This window comes from Pteropus medius, unplaced genomic scaffold (assembly GCF_902729225.1).
Source record: "Pteropus medius unplaced genomic scaffold, Ma_sr-lr_union100, whole genome shotgun sequence".
In the NCBI taxonomy this organism is placed as follows: domain Eukaryota; kingdom Metazoa; phylum Chordata; class Mammalia; order Chiroptera; family Pteropodidae; genus Pteropus; species Pteropus medius.
Window position 1 is genome coordinate 1 of NW_024353415.1, and position 8,420 is coordinate 8,420.

At 49.1% G+C, this 8,420-nt stretch overlaps 2 gene segments (V, D, J or C); both read right to left on the bottom strand.

The window, feature by feature from the left end:
- Window positions 1–1,901: 1,901 nt before the first annotated feature.
- Window positions 1,902–2,811, bottom strand: LOC120592825 (immunoglobulin lambda variable 8-61-like). The segment is given in 2 exon segments: window positions 1,902–2,585; window positions 2,681–2,811. Coding segments are annotated over 2 exon segments (582 nt in total).
- A 3,916-nt stretch (window positions 2,812–6,727) lies between these two features.
- LOC120592823 (immunoglobulin lambda variable 1-40-like) lies at window positions 6,728–8,201 on the bottom strand. The segment is given in 3 exon segments: window positions 6,728–6,823; window positions 7,628–7,947; window positions 8,060–8,201. Coding segments are annotated over 3 exon segments (462 nt in total).
- Between the last annotated feature and the right edge of the window lie 219 nt (window positions 8,202–8,420).

Here is an 8,420-nt window from a genome sequence, read left to right on the forward strand (position 1 = left end):
CTGGATGGAGACTGTGTTTGGTGGGGCAACATGCACATATGAGTGCAGAGCACCATCTAGTTCTGTGTTTGAGCCCAGCGTGTAGCTTCACTCCCAGGAGGAGGCTCGGGTGCTTGTAAACTGAGTCTGTCCCTTGAGAGGAAGCACCTGCTGTCATCTCTAACTCAGGCCATGACCATGGGCACAGGGCCCATTCAATTACTACCCTGTGAATGGGTTTCAGACCTCAAAGCTCAGGACAGACCCACAGCGCCCCCTGGTGACGTCCTCAAGAGGATGTTAATGTTAGGAATTGAGCATCGCAAATGGTCAGCAAGACAGGATTTTCTTGGAGTCTCTGTTTTCTGATTCTTTATTTCTTTATTTTGCTCTTTCATTTGTTCTTTTTCTCTGTCTATATATCTATTATCTATCTAACTATCTGTCTATCATCATCATAATCTACCTATTTATCTACCTATCTATTCCTTTCGTTGTTCTTTCACGGTCCCATGTCCCTGTCTCATCCCACCTTGACTGTAGGGAGGTAATAAGGTCCCAAGGACATGACAGCCTGTCATCCCACCACTTCTGAGGATGTGCGAAGTCTACCTTCTTTTCGCCTTCTAGAGTCAACTATGCTTTTTGCCGTATGATGTCCGGATCCTGTACTCATAAGACAGCGGATCTAGGAAGAATGGGACACTTCGCATTATCCAAACTGGAAATCTCCTGGTAACAGTTTTAAATGGTTTCCTCCAATAACTGGACTGACAAGAGATTACACTTATCTCATCCTAGGGAGATTATTTATAGGATCATCGAGCTAGTAAATGGCAAGTAGGATTACTGCTTTAAAAATTTTTTTTTTTTTTTTAGAGAATATGACATCAAAAATATAGCACTTGGCTCTGGGACGAGCTTGAAAAGCTTTATCAGTTCTCTGGAACCTCGTACAGCACAGCAGTTATGGTTTAGGCCCTTACCCTTGAGGGAAGGAATAGAGAATATTTTCATCTTTGTGTGTAATAAAAGTTTTAATTTTGTAAGAATATATCAATTGCAGAAAGCTTGAAAAGTTAATACAGAAACATCCACATAATGCTGTAATCTTGGAAAACCACAGTCATTTATTAAAACAAAGAACATTGGAGTAATAATATTTATTAACTGCAGGCCTTATTCAGACTTCATAATTTTTTCCCCAATATTTTATTCCCTTCTTTGTGCCAATCCGGGAATCTAATTGCGCAAAAAGCCATACAGATCGCATGCCTTAGAGAACGCATTCTTCCTTTAAATTTATTTTGCATTGCCTCAACACAATATTTTTCTAACAAGATTTTTCTTATTGGAGAAAAAACAAACAATTCACAAATTCACACTCTCCTGTCACGGCCCAGTGCCGGACGCCTTAGGGGGAGCTCACGTAGTGACACAACCTGCAGCCCTGCTCCTCCTGTCCTGACGTCAGGGGAGTCAGCTCAGGTATAAGCTTCCGGAAGCCACTTCTACTCTAGACGCCTTCTAACAGCATACATGCTCCCATGAGCCACAAAATGCATCCTTAGAGAACACGTGCTTGTGGAAATTCCTTCCAATTTCTGGTTAACTTGAAATAAATCGCAGTTTTCAGAGATGTCTTGAGATTTTAATTTTGTTTCTCAGTGTCCCTGATTTTTGAATGGGAGAGATTTCATCCTAGCTTATTAAAATAATTGAATTTTAAACAGAAATTTTCAAGAATAAGTTCAGAATTATAGAAGTAGAGGTACTTCTTAAACTTTAATGTTCATAAAAACCTCCTGGAGAGATCGTTAAAACAGATTCCTGCAGAAGAACACACGATTCTCACACAGTTGGCCTAGTTTGAGGAACTGCAATCGCAGCAAGTGCAGTGAGACTCCCATTTTAACGCTAAGTGAACTATCCAGGTGGTCTGCAGGGACAAGCAATGAATGAGAGTGTATCTGCTCATGCTCTTTGCATCAGAGGAGACTCAGAGGGAGCCGTGGGGTCTCGGTGTCTCACTGTGGTTGACATATTTTGGAGCCGAGCCCCTCCCCGTTATTACAGGCAGACAGGGAGAGTGGAAGCCCGGTCTTGTGGAGTCACCCTGGAGAGAATGGAGGACACGTGGTGATGAACCACTGGGCAGGAGAACAGGGCCTTGGAGCCCCTGCCCCATGGCGTGTTGGCCATTTCCACCCTCTCTCTTCCCTTCTGCCTCTGAGGCTGAGCCATTCTGAGCACATGAGGAGGTTTTGGTTGCACTTCCCTGTGGGTTCGCATCACTGTGTAAGTATAACTACCCATATCCAGATGACAGTAATAGTCGGCCTCGTCCTCAGGCTGGGCCCCCGTGATGGTGAGGGCAGCTTTGTTCCCAGAGATGGATCCGGAGAAGCGACCAGGGATCCCAGAGAGGCGGCTGTTTGTGTTGTAGATAAGCGTGCGAGGAGCTTGGCCTGGGGTCTGCTGGTGCCAAGTGGGGTAGTTACTGGTGGAGACGGACCCAGAGCTAAGGCCACAGGTGAGTGTGACCGTCCCTCCTAGAGACACTGACAGCGATGGCTCCTGAGTCACCACAGTCTGAGAATTTGCCCCTAAAACCAAAGGAGACACACAGTAGTCATGAAACTAGGTCACCCAGAGAACCTGCCTTTATGAACCCCCAATATGTAGAGTCGCATTCCCTGACCTGAGCCATAAGCGAGGAGCCCCAGCAGAAGTACCGTCCAGGCCATGGTGGGGACACTCACAGGTCGCGGACTCCTCAGGCTCCTGGGCTGCAGTGTGGTGTCCTCAGGCCTTTTTAAGTTTCACAGACTCATTAGGAGGAGAAGGTGCCTCATGCAAATCAGCTTTCTCTCTCTTCCTGACCCAGAGTCACCCTGATGTCCCTGGGCGAGGTATTGAAAGAGGCAGATGCTGGGACCTCACACAGACCAGATGGCGTGGTGACTGAGACATGGATGAAGAGACTTCAGGCCTTTCACCGAAATGGTCTCTCCTGTGTCTGGTGACCTCAGTTCCAAATTCCCCCTCTGGAAAGGCTGAGAGTTGGGTGATGAGATGGCTGCTTTCTCCATATTCTGGCCTCGACAATCATGTGTACCCCAACACTCACCCCTGCCCGTGAGCGGTTTCTCCTCCCCAGTCCAGTCCCTTCCTGTCTCCCTGGAGGACGAGTAGCGGGCATCCCTCCCACGGCAGCAGCCTCAGTGGGAAATCCCGGTCACATGCGATGTGTGAAGGGACAGGGGTGTCCCAATGCCACCGTCCTGTCCACGGTCCCCAGTTCAGCAGTGAGAGCCCAGGGCTGGGCGTCTGCACACGGAGCCGCACTGCCAGCCTTGGCGGGGGAGGGGAAGCTCTCCTCTGCTGTGAGGAGCCATGGACCCCCTGGAGCGGCTTCAATGCCCTGCAGGGTTTGCCAAGCAGGGAGATGATGTCACCACGACATTATGAGCTTCCTCCCAACACCAGATTTAAAAGAAAAAGGAAACATTTCACTTGTAACCAGAAATAAAAATTATACTCCGTCTGAACAAGTTGGTGTGAACATCGTGAGAATTTTAAAACTCCCTCTCCTCTTAACAGTCTCCCAGGAGCAGAGAGAACTGGGAAGAACAGACGAGGGGGTTTGGGGTCAAGGGGAACAGCAGGGAGATAAAATTTCTCGTTAATTTTTGAAAGATAACTACAGAGTTCGTGTTTCTGCAGTGGGAAATAAAATACGATCTCATATTCGTTTCAGAATCGTTAGTACCTGGTCTGCTTCATGAAATGCGCATTCTTTTCGTTCTCATTTCTCATGAGCCGTATCTGGGACCTGAACAGATTTCAGACAAAGATTCGTACCAAATTACGATGCCTTTTAAATGAAGGATTCTTCAATAGTGGAGAACAATGTGTATTTGATGTGCACCACATTCAAGATGAAGATGACTTCGATCTTAGGAGGATAAGAAAGATGTAGAAAGAGTAATATAAATATCTGAGAAACAGAAGCGATATGGGCTTCCACAGTCACTCTAAAAGACAGAAATAAACGACCAAGACCATGCCGCTGACAAATAACTAAAATTACGACAGTTTTAGAGCTAATGCATTTATTATCTATTTTATCATGAATATACGGGAAGTCACGGTAATTAGCCAGGATTCCCGACCTCTGAAGGGAGCCCTGTCCAACCCTGGAACGTGTCTCAGACACTCTCAAGGCACCGTGGGCCAGAATAACTCTTTCCTACTTGGCAGGTCTGGAGCTGGTGTGTCTATAAATAACATATATACAACATGAAACAGGATATAAACTATGTGTTATAATATTAACTTATATCATGATTGTTTATGTATTCTATATCATATTTATATATTACCTAATATACTTTTATATTACTAATTGAAATATAATGTGATACATATGCTACTTATATATGTATATGTAATGTTTATATATTATATAATATAATCCTATCATTAATTAATGAATTTATTTGTAAGCAGAGACCCAGACATTGTGAGCGGCAGCGGCAGCTCAGTCTGACTCAACAGCCTAGAAGGAGAGATGGAGGGTCACAAGGTGACAACAAGAATGGACGGTCAACCACCTGTGCGCAGACAATGGGAGCAGCGCAGTGCCAACCCCACGCCCCGTCTTTCCTCCTCATGCGAAAGGAAACCCCGTGTCCTACGAGAGAGGAGGGTGCGGTGAGGAATGACGACCACGACACAGAAGCCCGGAGCTCTGCTTGCTGAAGTCTCATTGCTGGATTTCGGACCCTCGCCTCCCCAGGTGTCTCTTTACCTATGTCCAGGTAGCAGTGTAGGTGATTTGTTTTCTTGCAAATTGGTTCTAGATGTGGGATTGTCTATCCTGCCTGAACCGCAGCAGGGGCTGTGACTCCAGGAGCGGTGGAGGATGGAGGAGGAGGCCAGGGTGTGAGCCAGAGCCATTGCTTATCCTCACCCTTCAGTGAGGACACTGCTGCCCAAGTGTGCAAGAGCCAGTGGAGCATTTTCCCAGCCTGTGGCCCAGACCCGGAGCTCTCAGGACCCCTCCCACAGCACCCCCTGCTGGTCCCAGAACCCACAGCCTCCAGCCCATTTCACACCACCCAGCTCTCCTGGAAGGGCTTCTGATATTTGCAGGTGGATCTTTCTGATGTCACTACCCAGGGCAGTAGAATGAGAAGCTTCCCTCCGCAGTGTGGGGTGGAGCCATTAATTTTTCCAAATCACCAATTACCTCCAGATATCCAAATGAAGGGCTCTGTTTTTGGAAATTTTGAGATTGCATGATGGTTGAGTTGGCTTTGCCTGGTTCATTACCAGCACATGATGTTGATGAACCTAGATCCTCTAAAGTTCCCAGAGAACCCCGTTAGTTCATATGTGGTCATAATTCCACGTGGGTCACCCTGACATTTGGAAATATGTGGTTGATGCTGTTGCTGTTGTCAGGGGCCCGGTTAGGGTCCCGAGTCCCAACTGCAAGCATCTTGGCTTTTTGGGTCTGTCTTTTCCATGACATTATAACACTGTCCGGGAACAAGATGTCGTGTGTTCTCGATAACATCTGTGGGATCTCCTCTGTCTTTGAATGTCTTCTTGGCAGTACTTATTTTCTTAGGATTCTCTGACACATTAAATCTATATTTTACTCGAGTTTTGCCATTTCTCTCAACACGAGGATTGACACAAAAAGAACATTCCTGTGAATGAAGCTGTCGCCCGCTTCTAGAGGTCGCTCCTTCACTCCTGGCCTGAGGACCCCTCGTGGCCTGTTACCAAATCTGCATTGGGCCTGATCAAGTTCTTTCGTTACGAGCTCCATGCATTTAATGGCGGTTGGGTTGATAAGGTCTATGTGCAAAAGAATTGATTTTTAATCCAATATCATCCCCAACAGAGAACCAGTGAGAGGAAAGATTTGGAAGTCGTGGGGATTCACTGGAGAAAGTGAGGACGTGGTGGGTCTGAAGCCATGTCCATCATGGGGAGGGGTCTTCAAGTACAAGGAAAACAGGACCTCCCCAAGAGTGACATCTCACGAGAGAGAGAGAGAAACCCAGCTTCCTTAGGGTGTCAGGGCTCAGGGAAGAAGGAGGGTAACTTGGGCCGAGAGCAGGGGCCATGCCAGGGCTTGGTAGAGGGCCACCTGGTTCTCCCGGGTCACTCGTGCTGGACTTCTGCTTTCCTCGCCAGCTTTGCCGGCAACTCTGAGGACTCTCGTGTGTCTGGTACAAAGTGATTCTGTTTGCACTGGAGACCAGTAGGAATAGGAGGTGTTTTCATTGACCTCATAAACATAGACCAAGGTGAGAACACGAAGCCACCAGGTTTAATAGTACATGTGACAGCAGAATCTTTAACCTGAGCTGGTATTGGACACAGTTGGGGACAGAGCAGTGATTGAACAGACAGAGGTGTGCAGGGCAGAAGTTCACCTCACTTCCTCCTGGGACGGGAGTTCTATGTGGCAGTGGGTTGTATTTAGTCATGTGACAGTGATAATCAGCCTCCTCATCAGGCTGGGGCCCAGAGTTGGTCAATAGGCTGCGTGTACAAAGCAGGAGTCAGAAATAAGGGCTGAATGCCTAAGAGTCTATCATCTCTGTCCTATGTCACAGGGCAGGGGCTGTGTCTAGGAGCCATTGAGACCATTACCATGGTGACCCCAATGTGTCTTTTGCCCCTTGTGCAGGAGAAGGTGACCTTGGATCTGGGCTCATCAAGAACTTCAAAAGGAGGTGACATTGGCACCTAATGGGGACTTCCCATCCTGTTGTCCCACAGCCTGCCTCAAGCCTGGATGGTTGGAAAGCTCCAGTGAGGTCTGAAGGGACAGGAGGACACAGTCAGTGCCTGTGGGGTCAGGAGATCCACTCAAGGGAGTCCCCATGGTCTGAACTGGTGTCACTGTAAGGACCTGTCATCCATGGGCCAAGTTCAACCCCTTCCCTGGAGTGGACTCAGCATTTCCCAGCAGCTGTGAGACACCCCGACACTTTCGTATCCCATGAAGAAGGTTCTTGGCCTCAGGTCCCAAATCCCTTTTGACAATCCTCCCTCTTCTGACATCATATCCAAAGTCTCAGGTCCCCAGTGAGGGTCCCAGGCCAGCTCTGTGCCTGGAGTACCTTCCGGGCCTGCATCCTCACACAGCACCCCACATCTCAGTGCCTCGTCTCTGGGACACTAGGATCCTTGGCCCGCCGTGATCACAGGAGCCTGGGAGAGATGGGAAGGTGTGTGCTGTCACCCCTGGAAGAGCAGAGTCCGTGCTGTGCGGGACGGTCCACCTTCTGGGGTGGTCCCCGCTCTGACGGACATGAAAGCGAGGAAAGGCTCATTTTCCTCATTGAGGAGAAAAGGGGCAGCTGCATAGACTCTGGTTATCTGTCCCCAGAGCAGCCGCCCCACGTCTAAGAACTTCTGCTCTGTTTGAGAAAATCAGTCAATGTGTTGCCAACAAGGACAGATTTAGAGAGACGAGGACACTATCTAGACAAAGTTCCCTGGGGTGGGTCTCAGCCCTCACTTTTAGGTCAAACTCACAAAGAAGCAGCTGTCTGGTCAGAGCAGTGGGGTCTGCCCAGGGAAGCCCCATTGCACTGGAAACAAACAGTTTTTGTCTTACTTCCCCATGGGCCTGCAGCACTGTGGGAGCATCTAGACTGCTGTCATATGCTGAGCAGTAATAATCAGCCTCGTCCGCAGCCTGGAGCCCACTGATGGTCAGGGAGGCTGAGCTGCCAGACTTAGTGCCAGAGAATCGGTCGGGGACGCCCGATGCTCGATTGCTATTAAGATAGATGAGGAGTTTGGGGGCTGTTTCTGGGAGCTGCTGGTACCACTGCACATAACTACCCCTAATGTTGGAGCAGGAGATGGTGACACTCTGTCCTGGGGCCCCAGACACTGAGGACGGCTGGGTCAGCACAGACTGGGCCCAGGAGCCTGGAAGAGGGAGAGACACAGAGATGGTGATGCTGGGGCTAGAGACATGAGGAGGGAGCAGGGTCCCGTGTGGCCTCCCTAGGTCCCCTCCACTGTCCCTGTATCCGGTCACCTGTGCAGTGAGCGAGGAGGGTGAGCAGGAGAGGGGACCAGGCCATGGTGGAGATGATCACCGCGTCCTGTCCTCTGTGTCCCCACAGCTGAAGCAGAGCTTCCCTCAAGTTTCTCCCTCCTCTCTTCAAGCTCTGACAGAGGGTGGGTCCACTCATGCAAATGAGACCCCCAGCTTTCTGATCCCTCACTGGGACCCTGGTCACGCCCCTCTGCCTGAGGGAATTAGGGCGTGGGCCAGAGCGGCTCTGTGTGGGGTGGGGAGGTCACAGCTGTGAGACCTGAACAGAAGGCAGCAGGCAGTGCCAGGTGGCTGGTCCCAGAACCGAATACACTTAGTTCAAGAGCAGGCCTTGGCCGCC